The 27,029-nt window shown below is 43.6% G+C and overlaps 1 protein-coding gene across 2 annotated transcripts in view; it reads left to right on the top strand.

The window, feature by feature from the left end:
- Positions 1-27,029, top strand: part of LOC126184716 (set1/Ash2 histone methyltransferase complex subunit ASH2) — a 187,009-nt gene that overhangs the window by 124,433 nt on the left and 35,547 nt on the right. For both annotated transcript variants that reach the window (XM_049927238.1, XM_049927239.1), the window contains exon 8: positions 8,531-8,675. In XM_049927238.1, the coding sequence (XP_049783195.1) occupies positions 8,531-8,675 (145 nt within the window). The remainder of the gene's footprint in view (positions 1-8,530; positions 8,676-27,029) is intronic.

Here is a 27,029-nt window from a genome sequence, read left to right as displayed (position 1 = left end):
GCGGATCATGTTGTGCATTGCTGCATATCTAGGAAGTTATTTATGGAAACCACCAACTCCTTACTGACCTTTATGCTAGTATGCCATTGATTTATATTTTTCATGAAGTTCTGGAATTGTCTGGTGGAACCTTTTGGCATACAGACAATATCATCGACATAACTGCACCTATACACAACATGTTTTGCTTATGGTTCACATGTACAAAAGTCAGTCTCCCACTTGTCCATGAACATTTCTGTAAGCAAGGGGAGACACTCTATCCAGCTTCCTCTTTAACATCCTACAGCCTACAAAAATGCAGCATTCTACATTATTCCCCCCCCCCCCCCCCCCCCCCCCCCCCCATGGGGCCCACAGTTCCTTTTGTGGGTTTGTGTGTGGCACGCACAGGGCCCCGAGCTATTGCAGTCTCCTTTCTTTTTCCATACTGCGTTACCGCTCCTGTTCCTCTGCCTCCCTGTCCTTGCTCTTTTCTCCCTGCCCCCTCCTTTCCCTCGTGGTGCACTTCTTTATATCGACCTGGCTATCCTCCCGGCTTTGTTTTGGTATGTGCTATTGTTTAGTTTGTTGTTTCCATCCCTTTTTCGGCATTTTTGGTCCCCTTGGGGTTCGACCTCCATTTCCAACATTTTCCATTCAGTGTGAGCCATTTCGGGATGAACTCCCAACCTAGTTTCCATGGTTCAGGCTCCTCTCCACCTCCCCCCCCCCCCCTTTTCCCCTTTGTGGGTTCCATGCTTTCTGTTGAAACCGAATTGGCCCCTTGCTGGCTTCTGGTGGTGTTTGCACCTTGGTCCGCAAGGACATTGTTAGTAAATGGGTTCCCCTCCATACCACTCTGGAAGCAATTGCTGTCAGGATCCATCTGGCCACTCCAATCACAATCTGTAATCTCTACCTCCTGCCTGACAGGCTGCCCACATCCCTTGCCCTAACCACCCTTCTTCAACTCCGTTCTCCCTTTGCTTGTAGGGGACTTTAATGCCCACAACCCTCTTTGGGGTAGTCACACGACTACTGCCCAGGGCAGGACTGTTGAAGCTGTTCTGGCAGGGCTGTCTCCTACACCGGCGCTCCCACACACTTCAGTGTGGCACACGGTACTTTCTCTGCCATTGACCTCTCCATCTGCAGCCCCAGCCTTCTTCCCTCCATTCAGTGGGGTGTCCACAGTTACTTACGGGACAGCGATCATTACTCGATTGTTTTGACCTGCTCGCTCCATCACCCTCCCAGGTGGGCCTTCTCTGCTACCATCCCCCTGTACCACCACACGGTAGTATTGATGAGTCTACACACATTTTGACTCCGCTGATCTTTCCACAGTTGTTTCAGCCATCCGTTCTACCTCGGGTTCACCCCATCGGAAAATGGTCCCTAGGTGGGCTCCAGAAATTGCTGTGGCCATAAGACTGCCGCTGTGCTCTTCAACACTTCAAGTGGCACCCTTCTACTGCCCTTCTTATAGTCTTTAAACGATTCCGCACCTGGGCCCGTTACCTAATCAAATTTCAGAAACGGATTTGCTGGGAACAATATATGGCTGCCATAAGACTGCACACCCTGTCTTCCCAAGTCTGGGTGGAACTCAGGCGAATTTTTGGCCCTCGTCCTTCCACCAGTGTTGTAGGAATTTCTGTGCGTGGTGTTGTCTTTGCCCGTCCAGAAATGTCACACAGTATTTTGCTCAACACTTTGCCCAAGTCTCTGCATCAACTCAGTATACGCTCACGTTCCTCCTCCTGAAGGAGGACTCTGAACAACTGCCTTTGTCTTTCGTTGCTTGGAGCCTTACGATGCCCCATTTAGTGAGTGGGAATCCACCAGTGCCCTCGCCCTTTGTCCCGACACGGCTCCTGGACCAGATCGGATACATAACCAAATGCTCCAACACTTATGGTGGCTGGCCACTGTTGTATACTGACCCTTTTCAACTGTCTGGAGTGAGGGGGTATTTCCTACCCAGTGGCAGGAAAGCATTGTTATTCCAGTGTTGAAGCTTGGGAAGCCACCCCCTTACCAAGGGAGTCGGCAGCTGTTTTGGATCCTTGAATCCCACTACCTTTTGTCATCAAAACAAGGTGGTTTTCACTGTGGCCGCTCTACGGTGGATAACTTGGTCCACCTGGAGTCTGCTATCCGCTTGGATTTTGTCCATCAGCAGTACCTCATTGCAGTCTTCTTTGACCTGCATAAAACCTACGACACCACTTGGCGCCACCACATCCTCACCACTCTTCACAAGTGAAGCCTTTGTGGCGCTCTGCCAGTTTTTATCTGTAACTTACTTTCTTGTCGCTCTTTCCGGGTCCAAGTTGGTCCCTCTCTTTCTAATCGCCATTAATGGACTGTTGGTGGCTGCTGGGCCGACAGTGTCCCCCTCTTTGACTGATGATGATTTTTGTATCTACATCCCTTCCTCCGTCATGGGCACTGCAGAATGCCGTCTACAGGGGAGGCACTCTACTGGACGCAATCTTGGGCTCTCTCCAATGGCTTTCAGTTTTCCGTTGCCAAGTCATGTCATGAATTTCTGCTGTGGCTGTACAGTCCATCCCCATCTGGACCAGTTCCTCAATGGTCAATCCCTCAAGATGGTGGACACCCATCGCTTCTTGGGTCTGGTCTTCAATGCTCGGTTTACATAGCTCCCTCATCTTCACCAGCTGAAGAGGACGTGCTTATCACATCTCAATGTTCTTAGATGTCTGTGCAATATCAGCTAGGGTGAAGACCACTATTCTCCCGAGATTGCACAAAGCGCTGGTCCAGTCTCCTTCAGACTACAGGTGTCCTGTCTATTGTTCTGCGTCACCTTCGACATTGCAGATACTAGACCCCATACACCATCGTGGGGTACGACTTGCGACTGGTGCCTTCCAGACTATCCCCATGATTTACATTCTCGCAGAGGCGGGGATTCCACCGCTGCGAGTTTTGAGCCAACAACAGCTGATATCTTACGCGCTCTGCATTTGCTGCACCCCCAAGCACCCTAATTATGGTCTCCTTTATCCAGACATGGAGATCAACTTCCCTCTAAGGCAGCCATAATGTGGGCTTACCATGGCTGCCCGCATTCAGGCACTTTTTTCTGAGCTCCAGCACTTCCCTTTACTGCCTCTTTTCTCCGCTCACGCACATACTCCTCCATGGTGCACCTCTCGGCCACAGCTATGTCTTGATCTCTCTATCAATTCAAAGGACTCTGTCCCTCCGGAAGCCATTCGCCACAAATTCTACTTTGCCAAACACACATGTGAGACACACTGAACCTTGTTCCTTGCCAGATGGCTGTAGTGTTTTTACTGCAGAATTGGTAGCCATCTTGCACGTACTGGACCATGGCAGCTTCTGCTCAGGACTGTCCTTCACTATCTGTAGTGACTACTTGAGCAGTTTCCAAGCTGTCTGCCAGTGCTTCCCTCGCCACCCATTGGTCATAGCTATCCAGGACTCCCTTTCTCTCCTTGATCAACGTGGATGCTCCGTTGTTTTCGTTTGGACCCCAGGCCATGTTGGGATCCCTGGCAATGAACTTGCCGATCGACTGACTAAATTGGCTACTAACAGGCCATCTCTTGCTATCGGCATTCTGGAAATAGACCTTTGCTTGGGATTACGTTGTCACATTTTGGTACTTTGGGATGCAGAATGGCACACTTTCTTTGCCACACAAGCTCAGGGCGATAAAGGATTCTAAAACTATGTGGTGGTGCTCCTTATGGGCCTCTCTTAAAGCCTCTGCCCTCCTTTACCAGCTCCGCATGGGCCATACTTGGCTGACTCCCGGTTATCTCCTCCGTCGTGAGGACCCCCCCGCCCCCTCTGTCGTTGTGTATCAATGTTGACTGTGGTTCACCTCTTACTGGACTGTCCTGACTTTGCCACCCTGTGACAGACTTTCAGCTTTCCTGACTTGCTACCCCTGGCGTTAGCTGACAGTGCCTCAGTGGCTGATCTAGTTTTATGATTTCTTCGTGATTGGAGTTTTTATTTATTTAAGGGCGGGACCTTCAACCTTATCGGCGGGTGGAGGGGATGACAGGCTGTCTTGCTCCCTTCTTCGCCCCGATTGGACTGGCTTTGACCTGGCTTGTTTGTTTACCCCTGCCCTCTGCCTTCCCCCTCCTTTCTTTATGGGTTCAGTTTTATCTTGAGTGTCTATCTTGTCTACCTGTGCTTTGTCCTTCATGCCCCTGTCATTAGTCACTTTCTTTCCCTCCTCTCTTTTTCCACCCTTCTCTGTCAATAGTTTGTAATTTTATGGCCATTGTAGTTCCCTCTTATAGTGTGAGGTTTTATCAGTTTTAGTTATTCGAAGGTCTGAGGGATTGATGACGGTGTAATTTGATCCCTTCTCCAATCCAACCAACCAATCATTCCACATGATCCACCGTCTTTTTCCTATCCCCATGTCCCAAGACGACTATGACCAGGAACTCAATAAAATAAAAACTGTAGCCCTAAATAATGAACTTGATTTCAACATTGACAAAATTTTCAATAAGAAACTGAAGAAGCAAGTCAGTTCCATAGTCACTCTCCAGGAGTGTCAATGAGCGTGATTTCTGTCTGATGTCAGTAGCACTGATGAATCTTCAATCGAATCTCAAGTAATAGTCCTGTCTTGTACATTGGCTGTTACAGCAAACTAGTTTGATGTTTCTACAAGTGGTGCAGTTGGCAGATATTGAGAATCTGAAAAATCGGACAGCGCTTGCAAAATACTTCCGAAAAGAGCATACTTCAGTGAAATTTTTGATTTGAAACAGATTTCCAGTCATCAAAGCCTGTGTTTTAAGAGTCAGCTTCAGGGCACAAATGTCAACCAGTTAATGACTCGTGCTTTCTATAATTTTTTACAATATTCCCATCGGAATACCTGTTTCATTTCATAGCAGACGAAACAAATTGGTTTTATATACACAGCAAGGCAAATACTTGTGAATTTGTGTGTTCTTGACTGTCAGGGTGGAATGATACTGGATTTGGGAACTTTATTGTTTTGTTGCTATTTGTTTTCTAATGGCTCAAGTTCAAAAGTTGAAAATAAGGGATTTCCAGTCAGCAAAACACTGTCCCAAGACCATTTTATTTTACTTTTGAAAGTGCTACACTTCAGTGACAACTTTGCAGATACTGGAGGTCACAGTTCATTCAAAATTTGGAATTTTATTGATGCAATTTATCCACATCAGAAGCTTTTCATTGATAAAAGGCTGATTATCTTTTAAACAATTTATTCTATCCAGTCAAAGTAGATACGGACTAGACATTTGTTGTGTGTGACTGTCAGACAGAGTACATTTTGGAATTCACTGCATATATTGTTGCTACAACGGAAATTTGGTCCCACAATTTGGAGAAAACTGGCAACATAGTGGCAAGAGTTACAAGATCATATACGAATTAGAGACAAACTATGTTGGCAATGGCTTTCCAGCCCAGGCCTATTCCTGTAGCTTCACAACCACAGAACAACCACATGTGCCACTGTTCATAACAGGAACAACATGATAAAACTGCAGAGGTAACTGAAATGAAGATCAGTTGAGTTTCAATTTAAAAATGATTGCTATCAGGTGGTGTGATGGGAGAAATATGAATGTGGACCACATGCAACAACACAAATAATTGAAACCAAGAAGACCGTTGGGGAAAAAAAAAATCAATAAACACCAAATACACAGGACTCATTCCCAGTTAAATAGAAACTACACTTATTCATCATTTTGTGATGTGGTGAAGTTATTCCAACATGATGGAAACAATTATATTTGGTTATTCTGATTTATTGGCTGTGAAACCTGCCTAAGGCTGTAAGGAAGGATTGAAAATACCTACTGATCATTGTAGAAAGGATTCAGAAAAATTGTTTCGTCACTTTGGAGTGTCTCTCCAAGTGAAGAAGTATTCTGGCAAGAAACAGACTTGCTGTTTCAAATGCTGTATCTATTTTGTACATATTGTAATTACATAGTGCACATTGCACCAGTGGCACAAAATTTGTACATTTTCATCTGCTTAGAGCGGACTTGAATTATATTTGGATGTTGTGATTTTTGTCTGTAGAAGTTGTTTAGGGACATATAAAAGGGTTGAAAATATGTTCTGCGTGTTGTAAAAAGAATTCAGAACCTTAAAGGTTCAGAGTTTGAAGTGTGTCTCCAGATGAAATAGTGTGCTAGACCTGATTCTTCACATGCAGCAGCATTATTCCATTCACGAAGTAAAGAGACAGCATTCATAGTGTCAGTTAATAAAAAAATTTTACAGGTTCATCTCGTTATGATGTGATCAAATTATTGCAATGTAAAGGAAAGATTTTGCATTCGGAAACGTTAATTTCTGTTCCTGAGCTTTGCCAGAGAACAATTAATTTTATGTATTTGAAATATATTCAGATGCAACAGAAGTATGTTCCAACAAGCAGTTTATTTGTGAATGAATTATTGTGCTAGCATGCACCAAGAGCACAGACTAACTGGATTCACAAGCTACAACCAAAATATTCAGCGCGATGCAAAGAGACCGGTACAGGTAATACAGCAGGCAGAAACCGGTCACAGGTGGAAAGGTCCTGTTGCAGGTAGTCAGCTTATGCCACAGTGACATCACACTCAGAAAGCCTGTGGCTAGCACATCTGTAGCAGTGAAAGGGTTAATTAATGAGGCTGGTATTCTTTCTTGTTTGCAACCAGAACATATCTGAATCAGGCCTCTAGAAGCATTTCTCTCCTGTCCTATGAAGGAGATCCTTTAACTACACAGTTGATTGCAGAGTCTAAGAAATCTGTATGCATGATCATAACAGAATCATACGAGTCTCTGGGTTGAGCCTCCCACTTGACTCCAAACCAGAGTGATGGTCTGTTCTGGGAATGATGTTGCAAAATGCTAGCTCTGCTTTCACCCTGTATGTGAGGGTAGTTGTCTTCACCAAATGGCCAGCATCTTGTAGGAATCAAAAATAGGCTCTGAAAGGAGGTGGCAGGCATCATTGCTGCCAACGTAAGCCTTGATTTGCGGCTTGGTGCATCTGTTGTGCTCAGACTACCAGCAAAGCCTCCTTCACATCTTCGGTGTGACCTCCCAGCAAGAAGAATGGGCACTGATCGTCCTTTCCAACCTATCTCCTAATTCTGTAAAGGGATTCGACACTTTCTTAATGTTGTTCACTTATTAGGACATTTCAGGAAGATTGCTCCCAGTTCCAACACACAAAGCATCCTGTTCTGGCTCAGATAAACTTTCATCAGTGGGCAGTATGTTGGATCAGTTTTTAAGGTGCAACGGGATAGCTGCGTGACCAGTATCCTCTTTCACCTTCTGCCCAGAGGTTCACAACCCTGCCGCTGTGTGTCCTTGAACAGGTGTGTGTCAACTGGTAAGAACAAGCAAATCTGAAGGCGCTGTGGCTTCAGAGATCCCAGACAATTTATCGCTGGTGTCCCACTATCACGGCTGCCCAAGGTAGCAACCTGTTGGCCTTGGTGAACACAGCTTACAGTTGTTTCCGGACAATGGCCAATTCCTATTGCATCTGTACACAACAGGTGCAGTCCCTATTCACCTTTAATTTATGTCTGTCTGTACCACACTAACCCAACCAGTTGCTAGATTCTATCTAATACTGCCACTATACTGCTTGTGGTTATCAATAAACTATAAAGTAAGCTCATACAACACAAATGCTCGGAAAATATGCAAATGCTTAGAAGTAGTTACTTGACACTAGTCAACACAGTTAAATACACAGATAATATTCATTCCACAAAGCTTGTGAGACCAAAGACAAAACCTGTGTATAAACAAAAACTGCAGCTGTAGCTTACTTGGGTGCTTCAGCATACAAGTATCTTTGCTTGGATAAAAAAATGCAATTATCAGCAAATGTATTCTTGATATCCTTTGAATGAGAGTATTTTGCTGTCAGATGTGGTTTGAATACTACAGTGCTTTACTGAGTGTAGTCCATTTGGTCTCCATGTTTTATTGGCCTTGCCCATATTGGAGGGGACATAGCTTTGCACTCTTTTGTCCTGAGAAAGGGATCAACTTATGAAATTTGTGGCCCTTTTAGAATTAGTAGTAGCATGTACCATTTTAGTTACTTTTAAGTTGCAGAAAAAATTGAAAATAAAAATTTCGCTTTACAAATTCTTTTGCTAATTTGGAAAGAGAAATTCCCTCAGCAAAGATGTTGGCATTGTTACCCTGCTTTTGGGCATTCACCTGACTAATTTTAAATAAAGCATTTAAATATGGTAATGGAAAAATTCTGGTGGATTGTAAATGACTTACAAGTAATGGTGACAATTCACTGAGTAATAGAAGCATTGAGTTGTCAGTTTAGTGAGCTTAATCCAGCTCATACTCTCATTTGCAGTCTCTCTATTTGCTCAAGTGTATATGAAGAAAGCTCTTAAAGTGTGGAGCATATTCGCCACTCAAAAGAATAAGTAAAATATGTAGTTCTGTTCATGTGTGTGTGGGTCTGGAGGACATGTTTGTTCTGTTACAGCTGTTACTGCGGGTATCTGGTATTACGAAGCTACTATAGAGGATATGCCAGAAGGCTCAGCAACAAGGATTGGATGGGGCCAAAATTATGCAAATCTGCAGGCACCCCTGGGATATGATAAATTTGGGTATTCATGGAGATCTAGGTATGATATTTCTATGAACAGCTATATATACTTATTGGGGTATCTAAAAAGTTGTATCATTGCAATCTGTTTGTCAAATAACTTGTCACCATAAAAGTGTGTGTGTGTGTGTGTGTGTGTGTGTGTGTGTGTGTGTGTGTGTGTGTGTGTGTGTGTGTATTTTGGTTGCTGATATATTCAAAGATTGTTGCCACAACTCATGTACCTTGACCATTAGGTCAAAATAAATTTGAATTTACGACAAATTATACTGTCTGAACATCCAAAATTCTCAAAATGCACAACTACACAAGTCATCATTATCTTATTTTGATTTTATTTAATTAACAATAATGTATTCTGGTTGAATACTGTTCTCCAGCAATGTTCCACATAACTTCTTGTGAGAGACTGGAGTCTCTGAGGCAAGTTCAAGTGCCACACTTTTTGCAATAGTGTCTGTGGTAAGGAATTGCTGGTTTCTTGACAATTTTTACATTTTTTTCTTTTTAGCTCCAGCCTCTCAACTACAGCTCATCAACTTCGAATGATTTGGAGCTGGCTGGGGAGAAATGAAAGATCTTGTCTGAGAAATGTGTGTATAAAAATCATGCGTGCCTTTTTTACTTAATGTTTTTGCGGCTGGGGAACAATGTTTTCTTTTTCAAAGTACCAGTAGGATTCCTGCCTATCTTGTTTGCCAAGAAACTTTACTGATTACCTTGCCTAAGGTATGTTAAAGAACTGTAAAAGTGAAACTTCCTGTCAGATAAAAACTGTGTGCCAGACAGAAACTTGAACTTGCGACCTTTCCACCAGTACCTCGTCTCGTACGTTCCGGTAGAGCACATACCTGCCAAAGGAAAAGGTCCTGAATTAGAGTGTCTGTCCGCCACACAGTTTTAATCTGCCAGGAAGTTTCATATCAGCATACACTTCACTGCAGAGTGTGCTAAACATTTTGAAGAACTTTGGGCACTCAGTGGCGGGCACTTTCAATTCCCCGTATTACAGTTGATAGCGTTTTATATTCTGATAAGAGAGTAGCACTTTAGTGTGATAACAGCCAGATCTCAGTGTTAACTAAGGTTCAAGTAATAGTCACTCATACAAGATCTTTGTGCAGAATTGAATGATGCTATGCTTTCCTGTCCTTACCAACTTTGTTTTCAAACATCTTTTATCTCACTGCAGAGAAAGCTGAATTGTGACTTATTCATCTCGTGATCTACATTGCAATCCATTTGGTTTGCATATTGGAGAAATTTCAAAAATTTAAGGGAGACTTAAAATAATTTTTACACAAATAAATAATGAGATAATACTAAAATGATATTTCTATGAAGCGATATATATTCTTATTGGGGTGTGTAAAAAAAGTTATCCAGCTCAAATTACCAGTCCGTCCTGCTGCGTAAATTAATCCAAGGGGGCAATAGCATTTTAATTTATCATGAAAAGTCCTATATATTGAGATGCCTGGTTATATATTTTTAGGCTGTGTGTGTGTGTGTGTGTGTGTGTGTGTGTGTGTGTGTGTGTTCGGTATGCAAAATGATAATTTATAATATGTAAGGATGGAAGACATGACACCTCTTGAAACTTGCAAGCAAAGACATTTTACCTTTCGAAGTTGGATGTGAAACTTGTTTTCTTGTGACGTCAAAAAAGAGTTACTCATTGACAAGGGAACCAAATACAGTGCAGTGAGTGCTAAAGAATTGCTACCTCATCCAACCACCACCTGGGAGAAATTTAAAGGAAACTGCCAACTGTCTGTGTTGAGCTGTTTCTAGAGAGGAGGAATGTTTTTGGAGATGTAGGAGAGGCACTAACAGTTGATTTAGGGAGTAATTCATATTGTAAAATAATTGTAGTGACTGTACTTCACATTAACAATGAAAAAGGAAAACTTGAGGATCGAGTACTGTGCACAAGAGATTTTGAGAGTGATATTGAAAAAGACTGGGAAAAGTATTAAACATGAACTGATAATTATATTATGCTGGTCAGATTTATTCAACACTGTGCATCAGGAACAGAGGTCCAAACATTGTAGTCGCACTTCGTTAATATAAGTGTGTGTCATGCTAAGTGCCTATTGTCAATACCGTGCTGGAGCACACAACTAGAGAATATACCAGTGATCAGTGAGATGTACAGCAATTAATAAATTATTGTCAAGGTGTCAACGTTTTTAAAAGATCTTGGCCTTCAGGCCCTACTGCAGAAGTCATTGAAAGGAGATGTGGACACACATTATGGAGCAGCAAACTAGACATATTTGAGTCAATTAACTCAGTGGTTCGAAGTTCTAATAATTTTTCCCAAAAAAAAGTTTACTTAACTCTGTTGACAAAAAATATTGGAAGATGTATTAAACTTTCTGACACCATTTAAAACTGCTTTCCGTGATCTTTAAGCCTCCAAAACACCAACACTGTATATCTCTATGTATTGTGAAAGCTGGAACTGCTCTTTTCTAGAAAGAAAAGGTAAAATGTCATTTCTAAGAGAACAAAACCACTTTTAATCAATAAATGGGAAGTAACAACAATGCATTAACTCACCACATTTAGCTTAAAAATTCTTGGCAGTGCCAAGCAAGATGAAGTTATAAAAGGAAACTAGGAATTAGGTTGCAAGAAAGTTTCTACAATTTGTATCACATCTCAGGCTCCTGAAAAGAAATAGAAACCTAATTGATTTTTGAACAAATTTGGAGATTCTTTGAAAGATGAATCCACAAGAAAAATCATTGTTGCCACATATGACATTTTGAAATATATCAATAACAACTCCAGTTTGTGGAAAGCAGCGAGCTGATAGCCTGGTGGTGTGGACAAGAGAGTACGTATTCACAGCTTTCCAAACTGGCATGTTTTATACACTGCATTTCCAGCACTCCAGATTATATCTTTCTATATAGTAATCTTTCAGTCTAAACAGGTACCTCTATAGCTTCTCTTATTTCACTATCTTTCTTAAAATTGTAAGAATCATTTCAATATTTTTCAGTGTTTGAATCAGAATTAAATGGAAAAAGGACATATTTAATCCAAAATCTATGAATTTTTATACGAAAGACCCCCACAAGATATTTTTAGTATCTTTACTTTCCTCAATAAGAAAATTTAACTTCAAAACCAGACTTCCGGAATATTGTCAAACTAAATGATGATGATCTAAGTACCTACCTTAACTTTTAACATGCATGTCAGTAATATTATTCTGAGGCTGTTTCATCTCTCGATCATTGTTTCTCCCCCTCGATGCCCACATGTACAGGTGTATTTTGGAGCATCGTCGCTTACTGTGAACAATCAAAGGACCCCCCCCCTGGTTCGGGGGTTAGAATTGGCCCGCGGCATTCCGGCTTCTCTCGCGTGGAAAGGGTCCCTTGGAAGTCTGCCTTCTAAGGCTTCCTCCAGTGCAACAGCTGACATCAGTCAGTGGTTCAAGGAGCCACAAGCAGTGGATCGAAGAGCTTCCCACTCTTAGTCTGTCCCTGACACTCCTTCTGAGTCTCCCTCCCAGGTTGCTCCTAAGGAGCCGAGGGAGGAGGTGAAGAAGAATAGGCTGGGTAAGACTGGCGAGGTTTAGGTTGCCTCTGTGCCCGCTGTTCCTACCAGCTCTGAGTCTGAGGACGATTTGCAGATTTTGGCGTCCCCCGATGACCCCAGTCTCGCCCCTACCTCAGATGCACTAATTCTCAATTCAGCCTCTCCTTGGGTGGCGGTTGATGACCTAGCGGCTTAATCTGCCTCCTCGGTCCCTTCACACCTTTTTCGGCCGTGGACAGTGTCATCCTCCTGTGGAATTGCTGTGGTTTTTTCCACCACCTTGCTGAGCTCTGACAACTTCTCAGCCTCCACCCTTTCTTCTGTATTACTCTCCAGGAAACTTGGTTTCCAGCATTGCAAACCCCCGCCCTCCATGGCTATCAGGGTTATTATAAGAATCTGGTAGCTAATGAGAGGGTATCTGGTGGAGTCTGCATTTACGTTCTTCACTCTCTTTACAATGAGCGTGTCCCTCTTCAAACAACTTTAGAGACTGTTGCTGTTAGGGTGTGGACACCGCAGGCTGTTACTTTCTGCAGCGTTTATCTTCCACCAGATGGTGATATCCTGCAGCATGTATTGGCTGCGCTGGTGGCACAACTGCCACCACCTTTTCTGTTACTGGGCGAATTTAATGTCCATAACCACTTGTGAAGTGGATTGGTGGCAATGGGCCGAGGCACTGTCGTTGAGCAAGTGTTAGTGCAGTTCAACCTTCCTCTCTTAAATGATGGTGCCGCCACATTTCATTGTGGCACATGGCACGTACTCAGCCATCAACCTTTCAATCTGCAGCCCTGGCCTTCTACCATCCGTCCATTGGAGTGTGCACGACGACTTGTGCGGTAGTGGCCACTTTCTGTTGTTTCTGTCACTGCCGCAGCAGCACCCTCCTGTGTGCCTCCCAAGGTGGGCTTTGAATAAGGCTGACTGGGACTCGTTTGCCTCTATTGCCACTATTGCACCTCTTTCTCATGACACCATGATGTTGTGGTTCACACGATAACCACCAGCATCGTCTCTGCGGCAGAATCTGCAGTCCCCTGCTCTTCCGGGTTTCCTCAGTGGAGGACTGTGCCTTGGTGGTCACCGGAGATTGCTGAGGTGATTCGAGATAGCAGGCAGGCCCTCCAATGTCATATTCCCTTTAAGTGGCTCTGTGCCCAAGCCTGTCGCCTTATTCGCCAACGGAAACAGGAGTGCTGGGAAAGGTATGTCTCCACCATTGGCATTCGTACCTCTCCATCACAGGTTTGGACCAAGATTAGGTGACCCTATGGATATCAGACCCCTGCCAGTGTACCTGGGCTTTCCCTGAATGGAGCCGTCTATACTGAATTAGACATGATTGCAGAATTCTTAGCAGAGCTTACGCTCTGAGTTCCACTTCTATGAATTACCCGCTGGCCTTCTGCTCCCTGATAGAGCGGTTGGAACGTTGGAGCCTTTCATTCCATATGCACCACCCCAAATTGTACAATGTTCCCTTCATTGTGCGGGAATTCCAAAGTGCCCTAGCCGCTTGCCCTGATACGGCTCCTGGGCCAGAATGCATCCACTATCAGATGCTCAAACACCTCTCTGTTTCCCGTCTCAGTGGTGGGAAAGCATTATCATACCAGTACTGAAGCCTGGCAAGAACCCACTGGAGGTGGACAGCTACCGCCCCATTAGCCTCACCAACATTCTGTGCAAGTTGCACAAATGCATGGTGTGCCGGTGTTGGAGTTGGCTACTTAAGTCTCGGGGCCTTCTGTCTCGGGGCCTTCTGTCTCGGGGCCTTCTGTCTCGGGGCCTTCTGTCTCGGGGCCTTCTGTCTCGGGGCCTTCTGTCTCGGGGCCTTCTGTCTCGGGGCCTTCTGTCTCGGGGCCTTCTGTCTCGGGGCCTTCTGTCTCGGGGCCTTCTGTCTCGGGGCCTTCTGTCTCGGGGCCTTCTGTCTCGGGGCCTTCTGTCTCGGGGCCTTCTGTCTCGGGGCCTTCTGTCTCGGGGCCTTCTGTCTCGGGGCCTTCTGTCTCGGGGCCTTCTGTCTCGGGGCCTTCTGTCTCGGGGCCTTCTGTCTCGGGGCCTTCTGTCTCGGGGCCTTCTGTCTCGGGGCCTTCTGTCTCGGGGCCTTCTGTCTCGGGGCCTTCTGTCTCGGGGCCTTCTGTCTCGGGGCCTTCTGTCTCGGGGCCTTCTGTCTCGGGGCCTTCTGTCTCGGGGCCTTCTGTCTCGGGGCCTTCTGTCTCGGGGCCTTCTGTCTCGGGGCCTTCTGTCTCGGGGCCTTCTGTCTCGGGGCCTTCTGTCTCGGGGCCTTCTGTCTCGGGGCCTTCTGTCTCGGGGCCTTCTGTCTCGGGGCCTTCTGTCTCGGGGCCTTCTGTCTCGGGGCCTTCTGTCTCGGGGCCTTCTGTCTCGGGGCCTTCTGTCTCGGGGCCTTCTGTCTCGGGGCCTTCTGTCTCGGGGCCTTCTGTCTCGGGGCCTTCTGTCTCGGGGCCTTCTGTCTCGGGGCCTTCTGTCTCGGGGCCTTCTGTCTCGGGGCCTTCTGTCTCGGGGCCTTCTGTCTCGGGGCCTTCTGTCTCGGGGTGGGTTCCGTAAGGGCCACTCTGCCACCAATAATCTGGTCTGCCTGGAGTCTTCTATCTGTACAGCATTTGACGGCTGTCGGCATCTGGTTGCTTTCTTTTTTGACATGCGGATGGCATACGATACAATATGGCGACATCACATCCTCATCACGCATCATGAGTGGGGTCTTAGGGGCCCGCTCCTGATTTTTATTCAAAATTTTCTTTCGCTTCATTCCTTCTGCGTGCAAGTTGGTCTCTCACGTGGTTCCTCCTGAGTCCAGGAGAATGGGGTCCCACAAGGTCTTGAATGTCTGTATCTTTTTAGTTGCTATCAATGGGCTAGCTGCAGCTGCGGGAACGTCCGTATCTGCTTTTTGTATGCTGATGACTTTTGTCTGTACTACAGCTCCAATGGCATTGCGGTTGCTGAACGGCAACTATAGAGCGCTATCTGCAGGGCACAGTCTTGGGCAGTCAGTCATGCACGGCTTCCAGTTCTTGGCCCCCAAGACTTGCGTCACACATTTCTGCTGGTATCACACTGTTCACCCTGATCCATGACTATCTTGATGGCCAACCTCTTGCCGTGATGGAGACACATCGGTTTTTGGGCTTGCTTTTTGATACCTGGTTGACTTGACTCCCTGATATTCAGCAGCTTAAACTTGCTGGCACCATCTTAACACTATGTTGCTTGAGTCACACCAGCTGGGGTGCCGATCAGTCTACCCCTTTCTGACAGCAGCACAAGTTGATTCAGTCCCATTTCGATTATTGGAGCTTGGCTTATGGTTCGGCATCGCCTTCGGCATTGTGGTTGTTTGACCCCATCCTTCAGTGCGGGATCCGACTCGCCACTGGAGCTTTCTGCGAGAGCCCTGTCACCAGTCTTCTTGTGGATCCGGTGCCAACGACTGCTGGCCGCTTATTCTGCGCATGTTTGTAGCTTGCCCAGACATCCCAATTACCGTCTCCTGTTCCCCAACTCAGTCATCCATCGTCCGGAATGGCAGCCCCGGTCAGGGTGTCAGATTGCGATTGGCGTCCAGTCTCTACTCTCAGGGGTTAAGTTTTTCCCTCTCGCACCTCCTTTCTGGACCCATGTCCGTATACCCGCATGGTGTGTGCCCCGTCCATGCTTTCAGCTGGATTTGTCGCAAAGTTTGAGAGACTCAGTCTCTCCTGAGGCCTCCCGCTGCCGCTTTTTTCCATCCTTGCCACGTTTGCCAGCTCTGCTGTAGTCTATACTGACGGTTTGATGGTTGCTGATAGAGTTGGTTATGCTTTTACTCTTGGGGATTGCCCTGAACGACACTCTGTGGATGTCCGCTCCTGCCCAGCTGAATCCATCATCTGTAGTGACTACCTGAGCAGTTTAAGTGTGTCAACCAGTGTTTTTCTCACTCTTGTCTGGTGATGACTATCCAGGAGTCCCTCCATACTCTTGCCCGTTGCGGCCACTCCGTGGTTTTTGTGTGGACCCCTGGTCATGTCGGCATCCCGGGTAATGAACAGGTTGACAGACTGGCCAAACAGGCTGTCTGTGCACCGGCCCTGGAGATAGGCCTTTCGGATAGTGATCTCCAGTCAGTTTTGTGGCAGAATATCCTTGGTACCTGGGGTGCTGAATGGCGCACCCTGCCTTCACCCAACAAACTGCAGGTCGTCAAGGAGACTACCGGTGTGTGGTGCTCCTCCTTGCAGGCCCCTCTCAAGGACTCAGTTGTACTCTGCCGTCTACGCATTAGCTACACCTGGCTGACGCACGGTTATTTATTGCGCCACGAGGACCCACCTCTGTGTCGCTGTGGTTCAGCATTGACAGTGGTCCAAATTTTGTTGGACTGTCTGCTTTTAACTGCACTCAGGCAGATGTTCACGCTGCCTGATATGCTTCCTGCACTTTTAAAGGATGACGCTGCCATGGCAGGCTTAGTTTTGAGTTTTCTTCACGCAGGGGGGCTTTTATCGCTTGATCTGAGGGTTTGTGTCTTTTTTGTGTTGAGTCTAGCCTTTGGTCTACAGTTTTAGATTGGGGTTTCTAGTGTCTCTCTTGGTGGTTGGCTTTTCCTTTTGTTTCCATGGTCGGCCAACCACTGTACAACTCTGTGTGTTTTTCATTCCCTTTTTTCTGGTCTTTTTCTGTGTCTTTCTTGTTCTGTGTCATCCCTTGTTACCTCCGTTGCTTGTTTTTATTCCTTGTGGGTTTTCATGGTCATGGAAAAAGGGACCGATGGCCTTTGTAGTCTGGTCCCTTCAACCCACACAAACCAGTCAACCAATCAAAGGGGCCAGCACAGTGGAGGCTTGCGATACATCAGCTGCGTCTTACACGATTGCCAATTTCATACTCATAACCCCCCTCCACCACATAGGCTCAGAACTGCTACAGTGAGCACGCCTGTTCCATGGGGAATTGTGGGAACAGCTTGTCCTAGAGTGTATAACAGTTTGCATAATTTAATAAGCCAAATGCTGTAAGTTGCCACAGTAACATCATCTTAATAATAACTATGATTATGGCTGTAAGCAAAGTTACTATCACACACACTGAACAAATAGCACGGTATAGGTTTGACTGCACGGTGTTCTGGGGAAGAATATATGCGTTTTTAACATCTGCAAGGGTTAAGGAGGGCTACATGTTATTCTTCCTGATTTTCCACACTTTTATATTTGCATTCTGTTTCCATCCTATAAGCGGCTGCCTTAATACATTTGAGGAATTCCTGTTTCTTTTGCAGTAACACAGTTCTATCACACAATTTTGAAATGCAACCACAATGTAAATGGGCTCTTTGAGGAAAAGGTGGTCTTCGGAATTTTCATTTTGTAATCTTACTCCCATTTGTTACTTACATATGCCATAAATAATGTTGGGTATAAAATTGTTGAATCTATGAACTTTTATGTTAAGTATATTTAAAAGTCAGTGATGCAGTGCTCGTTACAATGAGAATAGTAATGTGTAACATGGACATTTCTCATCAAATGGCTTTCTACATAAATAAGGAACAAATATACTTTATGCAACTTGTATATTGGAAAAAAATCTGAAATGTGATATGACTGTCATTGAAATATATCCAGCCTTAATTAGCATCGAAGCTGAATGTGAACTTCGGCAGATGAAAATTCAAGGTAGGTGCAAGCTGTTTTGTCTGAGCATTGGCAGGTTAAGATGATATACAGAACTTTAATGGAGATCAGATAGCATTTTTTTAATCCACATAAACCTCTGTCTGTAGTCCTCAAACATGCATCATTAGTGTGCAACATATTGTATGGACCCCTCTGCATCTATATTGTGCCAGTAGGACACACACTGATGGGGTTGCAGTGTGGTCAGTGGACTGGCAGTGGGGGTTGTGTTAGTGGTATACATGGAGGGAGGAGGAGTAGTAGGGATTGGGGACAAGTAGCTAGTGGCTCGGAGAGGCAGCAGGTGTGCAAGATAGGAATGTGGGAGGGAGGGAGGGTTGGTGGGGCTACATATGGGTATAGGAACCAGTGAAGTGTGGTGCACAATGAAGATGACAGAGGGGTGGATTGGGACAGGGTGACAGAACAAAGGAAGGAGAAACTGTTAGGTAGATGATGTGGTTACAGTGGGTTAGCACAGGTAGAGGCCAGGAGGAGTTGCCACCTTTATTCCTAAATATGTACAGGGCTATTACAAATGATTGAAGCGATTTCATAAATTCACTGTAGCTCCATTCATTGACATATGGTCTCGACACACTACAGATACGTAGAAAAACTCAAAGTTTTGTTCGGCTGAAGCCGCACTTCAGGTTTCTGCCGTTAGAGCGCTCGAGAGCACAGTGAGACAAAATGGCGACAGGAGCCGAGAAAGCGTATGTCGTGCTTGAAATGCACTCACATCAGTCAGTCATAACAGTGCAACGACACTTCAGGACGAAGTTCAACAAAGATCCACCAACTGCTAACTCCATTCGGCGACGGTATGCGCAGTTTAAAGCTTCTGGATGCCTCTGTAAGGGGAAATCAACGGGTCGGCCTGCAGTGAGCGAAGAAACGGTTGAACGCGTGAGGGCAAGTTTCACGCGTAGCCCGCGGAAAATTGGCTCATGCCACAACTGGAGACCGACAGCGCCGACTTCATCTTTCAACAGGATGGTGCTCCACTACACTTCCATCATGATGTTCGGCATTTCTTAAACAGGAGATTGGAAAACAGATGGATCGGTCGTGGTGGAGATCATGATCAGCAATTTATGTCATGGCCTCCACGCTCCCCCGACTTAACCCCATGCGATTTCTTTCTGTGGGGTTATGTGAAAGATTCAGTGTTTAAACCTCCTCTACCAGGAAACGTGCCAGAACTGCGAGCTCGCATCAACGATGCTTTCGAACTCATTGATGGGGACATGCTGCGCCGAGTGTGGGAGGAACTTGATTATCGGCTTGATGTCTGCCGAATCACTAAAGGGGCACATATCGAACATTTGAGAATGCCTAGAAAACTTTTTGAGTTTTTGTATGTGTGTGCAAAGCATTTTGAAAATATCTCAAATAATAAAGTTATTGTAGAGCTGTGAAATCGCTTCAATCATTTGTAATAACCCTGTACTCACCATGTAGGGTGTCTCCAGGAGGAATGGTCAATATTCAGGGATACGACAGGAAAGATCAGGGTGTATACGACCCGGGACAGCCAGGAGATCCGGGAATTTTTTCATCCAGGAGAAAACCAGGAAAAACCCAGGATTTTTTTAGAATTCCGGGAATTTTTCCTTTCTTTAGTTTTCAGTTAAATTTTTGTAACATTCACAGGTAAGAACCAGTACTCCGACAAAGGATATTACTGCATTCCACTACTGCAGAATAACTCTTCAACAATAAGACATAAACAAGAGAAAAAATGAAAATAACTTAAATTGCAAAGGAAATGTGCCTTAAACACCACCACCACCACCACCACCACCACCACACAGTGCTCATGTAAGCGTGTGCCAACAGCAAAATGTGTCAAAGGCTTTAGGAAGACTATGCAATGCTTCATAACAACAAGTTGCCTCCGATGAGCGTGGAATCACAACTGTTTACATGAGATTCGTTTTAGCAGTTGCGAGCAGACTCACAGCCGCGTTTCAGCAGTAGATCGTCCCGCTTCTGGCTACAGGAATGTGGTTGTTGACTGTGCAAGCAGTCGCAGCAAGCAGCTAGATGCTACCGGAAAAAGGGGGCACCAAATTCATATTCTTGAGGGGGAAAAAAGCTTGTTTCACAAAGTGCTTAGTATCCAGCGCATGTTGGTCTATCGATTATTCATATGATTCTAAAATGCATCCCTGTTTGTTTTTGAACACATCCTCATCGCATCTAGAAAAAAACTTTCCCCAGACAAAAGGGGACGGGGCTATATGAGCTGAGCGGAGTAAAGCCAAACGGATGAATGCCAATTGCCGTCTGATCATGTGGTTGATTGGGTTTGCAAATGATCAGCGTTGTTATAATTACTAGCGAAATCCTTATATTCAGACTACCAGAATGGAAATAAACGACTAATAGGAATAACAGGTAAGAAAGATTACATATTGTCTTCTCGGTGTATCCAAGAAAATGAAATTTTGACAAAATTTTTGGCAGATCGCTACACTAGTAAGGACCAGTTGTACAGTCCCCGGCTAGCAGCCACGCAAGTTCTATTCTGGAAGTAACGTGGAAAACGTGTTGTACGAATACATAACAACGCCTAACCAGTGAATAGTTGCGGGATAACTAAACCTGTGATTCTAGCAGGCTTAGTGAAGTTAATCGGCGAACAAATTTTGACCATGACAGGAATAGCTACACAATTTGTGATGACAAGATTGTTTTTTAGAATGGGGAAGGAGAATAAATTGGAACATTATAGAAATTATGAAGAATAAGACAATTCCAAATTTATATAACAATTTCACAATACTACTTTTTGATCTCATTCTTGAGAAACTGGTGCGTGTGAATGAAATGTGAAACTATTTCCTAACATTACGCTTTTTGCTTGTAGTAGGCCTAATAGGCATTTGATATTGATAATAATTCGTGAATTTTATTCTGTCTTGTTATAAAAATGGCCATTTGTGCCAAAAAAGTCTCGTTTATTTAGTGTGTGTTACAAAATTGCTGCAATATTAGAAAGGCCTATTTTGTTTTATCTAGCCAGACAGTGACAAAATAGACATAATCAGATCCAGAAACCACACCAGTCTTGGGGCATATTTGTGTTAACAGCTTTTTCAGTATTAGATAACGACATTTCGATTTTTCATGTAGCAAAAATAGTTTGACGAACTTTGATGAGGTAATAGATTCTTTCACTTAAAGGAAACCATGCCATGTAAAGCTGTAGCAAGATTAGAGAAAAAAAAAGGCTAGGAGCTAAGGATTGAAGTAATTTGTACTTTCTTGCTTGTCTCTTGTCTTTATTGGTTTTAGGTAACTTATATTTAATTTTATGTCACACAAAACAGCTATTAGCTAATAGGCAATAAATAGTGCATATTTTCTGAAGAGTTCTTGTTCTCCCGACTACAAGTAATCCCATCCGCTATTAATCGCGAGCTGCTGCTTCTTTTTTAAAAAAAAAAAAAAAAAAAAAAAAAAAGAGGGCCAGGCTGTCAAACCGGCCGAATGCAGGAGAGGCACGACAGGACATTTAAAGTCCCACTGTCCTGAATATAGTTTGATGGCATTCATTACTAAATATACACGTTTAAATTCCACGGACGAAATACAGTGACGTGCGATAGAATAATGCTGTCTAAAGAGGCGTGGCACTGTACTTTGGCACATTTAAGACCAAACAACGTGTCTTACATTTCCTCGAACACACGTTTTATGTTTCAGACTTTTCAGGAAGATGTGCGCTACAAGATGAACATAATTTTGAAAATTCGATTTTTTTATTAGTATTGACCCGGTTAGCAATTATCTTAGATCCGGGTGACGATGCGCAGGGCAGTCTGAGTTTAGTGGGTAGTCTCCATGTGACCCATGTTCACTGTTGTGGCGTAGCAAGAGCCACGCCACTCGGAGGTAGCCGAAAGGCACGCGATGTAATGCAGACGGGCGTGAATTCTGGAACAGGATAACTATTGAATGGTAGCAAGAAAAGTACGTAGCTTATAATATATACTTAACTTTAATTCTCTGATGAATACAGCAATCTTCATGATACAAGTGAGACTCATTAAGATACATGCAATGTTACAAATGGCGCCTTGCTAAGTCGTAGCCATTAACTTAGCTGAAGGCTATTCTAACTGTCTCTCGGCAAATGAGAGGAAGGCTGCGTACGTCTAGTCGCTAGCAATGTCGTCCGTACAACTGGGGCGAGTGCTAGTCCGTCTTTCTAGACCTGCCATGTGGTGGCGCTAGGTCTGCAAGTACTGATGGCGGCGACACGCGGGTCCGACATGTACTAATGGACCGCGGCCGATTTAAGCTACCACCTAGCAAGTGTGGTGTCTGGCGGTGACACCACATTCACATTTAGTGATTTTGCTGTTTCTCCTTCGTTTACTCTCACGTCAAATGAAAACAAAACGGATATCTGTGGCCAGGCGCTATTAAATCAATTAACACACATTCACTAATTACGGAAGGCTAAAATGTTATTAGTTTCAAATTTTATTTCCACCTTTCTGACAGTCAAGCATTAATCGCCTTGCAGAACAATGAAGTTATTTTTGTCGGTTTGCTAAAGAAATTTGACTTTTATTAACCTTTTCGGCAGAGGCAGTCAATGTATATGAAACGAAATGTTTAATTCCACAGTACTGGATAGTTTCAACTGTTCGCAGTTTTTCAAGTGCACATTTTCATCTTCTAGCACATATGGCATTATGCCATAATAAAGAACCAAACACTATGTAATACAGTACTGGTGCTCCAAGAAAATTTACATCCCGAAAATCACACTGAAAAGCTTAATGCAAGGTCGAGGTCTACTTCACTGGGAATCTGGATATACGTTTCACGTATGCATTTTAAATGTGCACACTTTAGTATGGTTCACGAAATTGTGATGCTCTTGGAGTATCCTCTGATGTCTTGTTTCTTTTATGACATGATGTATGGTCTTTCAGTGTTTTACACGTACGTACATACGGACTTCCTATGCCATGGTAACTGCGTAAGCGCGGTCTCCTGTTATCTGCGCTCTCTGGCAACTGCTGAAACGAACCAATTTCTAACAGGTCGTGGGAAAATATTGCAAATAGTGGTTTGAAAAGCGTTACTTTCAAAGTAAATATCCTTTTACGTAAGTTGAACTATGTGCGAGAATGTACCATGAATTTATTAAATCACAGAGCGTTTGACTCATTTAAAAATCAACTCTTGATGACTAGCCATTTAGAAGAATTTCGAACCCTGAAGATAAGACATTTATGTCATCATTAAAAATTTTACTGGCACATTCGTGTGATTTATCTTACAGTATAACGCGCAAAACAGATCAACATTATATGTTAATGCTTAGCTTCTGTTGTAGCCTATTAACCTCAGAGACCAATATTATATGTGAACGCTTTGCTTTTCTTGTAGCAGCACTATGTATATTAATTTAAACTATTAACTTTCCCTGTTTGTGTGTTCGTGCTACTTAAGTGACGTCGCTGTTGGCTGGCTACATCACGTGTCCTATGCTCTGAATATCCATTGTCATCGGCTGGCGAGATCACGTGACATGAGCAATAACTGGCTTACAAAAGCACATCGCAATATCGATTTCAGTGATTCAGAAAGTAACATATGTCTGGTGGAATTTCAATGTATACTTTCCTAATACGAAAATACGCAGCGCACATGTTGCTGCACATCAAAGATATTTTCCGGCCGGGAAATTCAACGCCCGTGTATTAACCCATAACCATTCAAAGGATCGATAAGTTTTGCAAAGAAAATATACTGTCACTTAACACGGAAAAAGTGTGTTTTCACCCGGGAGAAAGTGTATTTTTAACCGGGAAGAAAAAATTTCAGGATTTTTCCCCCCTTGTCCACGTATACACCCTGAAGATCATTTACAACAAAAGGGTCTAGTAATCATGGGCGGTAAAATGCTTATCTTAAGCGCTCTGACAAATTCATCATCTTAGATACTGTGAAATAAGCCTCTTCTACTGCAAACTCTGTTATTTCCATATTTTGAGAGGTAGTAGTATGGACCAAAACGAAGAAAAAATGTACAGTAAACATCGGTTCCAAAGTGCATACCTTAAGAGTTAAGAGCACCTGTTCATCTTCGCTACTATGAAATTTTGCATTTTAGAGCCCATGTTTACTAAATATTTTGGCTTCAAATTATCATTCCTGTCGTGTCCCGAAATATTGACCATTACTCCTGGGACTCCCTGTATTATTTGTAAGCATGCCATTCATGCAGTAGATGGCTTGTTTCAAAATTTCCTGCGTGATTATTCTGACAATCTGATCACTCTAAGTTTGAATTTAATGCACATTAGTGGAAGTATTGTTAATTGCAGCATTGTTAATTGCTCCTAGCCATTTGTAGCTAACAACTAAATCCTGCAACATGAATATTTACAAGGTCCAGATAATCAGTCTTAAAAGAAAGGAAAAAAAGCACCCAACTCAATCATCAGCTGACTGAGAAATTTACATTTACTGTGCCAGATCAAAAGTACACCAATATTTAATGCTACAGAGGTATTCTACATAGAATCAATATTTAAAATTTAGCATCATAGTGTGTAGTATGTATATGACATTACAACTCTAAGTCACATCAGTGAATACAATTCATTTTTCATAAGCGTTAGGACATGATCTATGCAAAACATATTTAATCTAAAAAGCCTTACAAGTCAGTGGGAATTAAGTTAGCTATTGTATTTGATTTTTGTGTAATTTCGACACTAAGACTAACAGTCCAAGAGGATGTGTGGGAACAACTTACTGCTGTTTAATTTTTATTGTAGAGGGAATTGAAGTGAGAACTAAAATTGCTAAAATATGCATGTGTAGTATACTCATGTCCGTAAGTTAAAGAATCAATGAGATCCACGTAACGGCACGAAGGTGGCGTTATAATGGGTGCTAAAAGTTGCCAGAGCAACAGTGGGATATGTGACACAGTGTTTACAATAGGTCTACTAGAAAACTGAGTCTGGGCTGTTGGTAGCACGTACACTACATTTGCACTCTGCAAGCCACCTTACTGTGTGTGGAGGAAGAGTGTTCTGGGTACCACTATCATTCACCCTCATTCGTGTTTCATTAGTAAATAATGCACAAGAGTGACTGTTTACAATGAGGTGAAAAGTCATGGAATACCTCGTACTATCGTGTTGGACATGTTTATGCCCAGTGTAGTGCAGCAGCTCAACATAGCATGGACTCAAGTTGTTGGAAGTCCACTGCAGAAATATTGAGCCATGCCGCCTCTATAGTCGTACATAATTGTGAAAGTGTTGCCGGTGCAAGATTTTGTGCGTGAACTGACCTCTAGACAATGTCCCATAAATGTTCAACGGGATTAATGTCCGGTGATCTGGGTGACCGAACCATTCGCTCACATTGTCCAGAATGTTCTTCAAACTAATTGGGAACTATTAAGGCTTAATGACATGGCACATTGTCATCCACAAAAATTGCATCGTTTGGGAACATGAAGTACATGAATGACTGCAAAGGTCTCAGAGTAGCTGAATATAATCCTTTTCAGTCAATGATTTGTTCAGTTGGTCCAGAGGACCCAATCCATCCCGTGTAAACAGAGCCCACACCATAATGGCGCCACCACCAGCTTGTACAGTGTCTTGTCAACAACTTGGGTCCGTGGCTTCATGAGGTCTGCACCACTCTCGAACCATACCGTCAGCTCTTACCAACTGAAATCGGGTCTCAGTTGTCTAGGGTCAAACTGATATTGTTACAAGCCCAGAAGAGGCGCTGCAAGGAATTTCCTGCCGTTAACAAAGGTACTCACATTGAATTCCTGCTGCTACTGCCCATTGACGCAAGATTCTGCCACACTGTCCTAACGGATACATTCATTGTAGGCCCCATACTTCACAGAGTTGTTTGTCTGATAGCACTGACAACTCTACACAAACACCACTACTCTTGTTGGCCATAGTGAGAGATAATGTCTGAAAATTGGTATTCTCGGTACTCTTGACACTGTGAATCTTGGAATATTGAATTCTCTAATGATTTCTGAAGTGGAGTGCACCATCCGCCTAACTCCAACTACCGTTTCACATTCAAAGTGTATTAATTCCCATCGTGCAGCCATAATCACATCTGAAACCATTTCACGTAAATCACCTGAGTACAGATGACAGCTCTGCTAATGCACTCCCCTTTTATAACTTGTGTATGTGATACTACTGCCATCTGTATATGTATATATCACTATACAATGACTTGACACCTCAGTGTGTAAGCCTCTGTATGGACTTTTATATCTCTGATTTTTCCTGTTCGCTCATTTTGTAAGATAAGGTGGGCAGAAGTATTATGTCGCTTGATCCTCCTCCGAATACAGTTGGATCCCTTTACACACTAGTTTGCACCTATTCTCCCCAAATGAACCAACCATTAGACATGGATTGGTTATGTCTGTTTTTGCATATAAGCAATTTTGCTTGCAGATACGTGTTAGCACATTGTCTGTTGTGTTTGTTGAGAAGTCAAAGTTCAGATTAGTAGAACAGTGGATTGACAGGGTCTGTACTTCAGATGTTGGGTAAAAGGGGAAAAAACAACATGCTTGTTGATGGAAAGAAGTGTGTACAAAGTACTTACTCATTAGGAACGAAGTTAAAAGTTTTAGATCACCATGAGAAAGGGGAGCATATTTTCCATTCAGCTCCCTTGGGACTTTGGCATCTAGTATGAGAACTATTTGTGACATGTGGAATCAGTTTGAAAAGCTGCTCAACATGCAATTGTCTTCAGTGTGTGTAGAGTGACCACATCTCACTTGGAGGTGATAGACGGGGAAAAAGTGCTAAGCTGTTGGACTGAACATTGCAACCAAAAGCACATGCCTCTCTCTGGAGCTGCTATTAAGCCTAAAGTCAAGAGCTTGTATGCAGGTTTAATGAAAGAGGAAGACGAGCTAAGGTTTAAATGAGAGTCAAATGCTCTGTAATTTGAGAATTCATCGCACATTCTCACACTCAATATAATTCATGTTGCTTAAAAGGAAATATACTTCAGAAAGTAATGCTTCTCGAACCAACATTTGCAATATTTTTCCGCAACCTGTTATGCTGCAGTTACAATGG

The sequence above is a fragment of the Schistocerca cancellata genome, chromosome 4, assembly GCF_023864275.1.
Source record: "Schistocerca cancellata isolate TAMUIC-IGC-003103 chromosome 4, iqSchCanc2.1, whole genome shotgun sequence".
Classification (NCBI taxonomy): Eukaryota; Metazoa; Arthropoda; class Insecta; order Orthoptera; family Acrididae; genus Schistocerca; species Schistocerca cancellata.
This window is presented reverse-complemented; position numbering and strand designations above follow the sequence as displayed.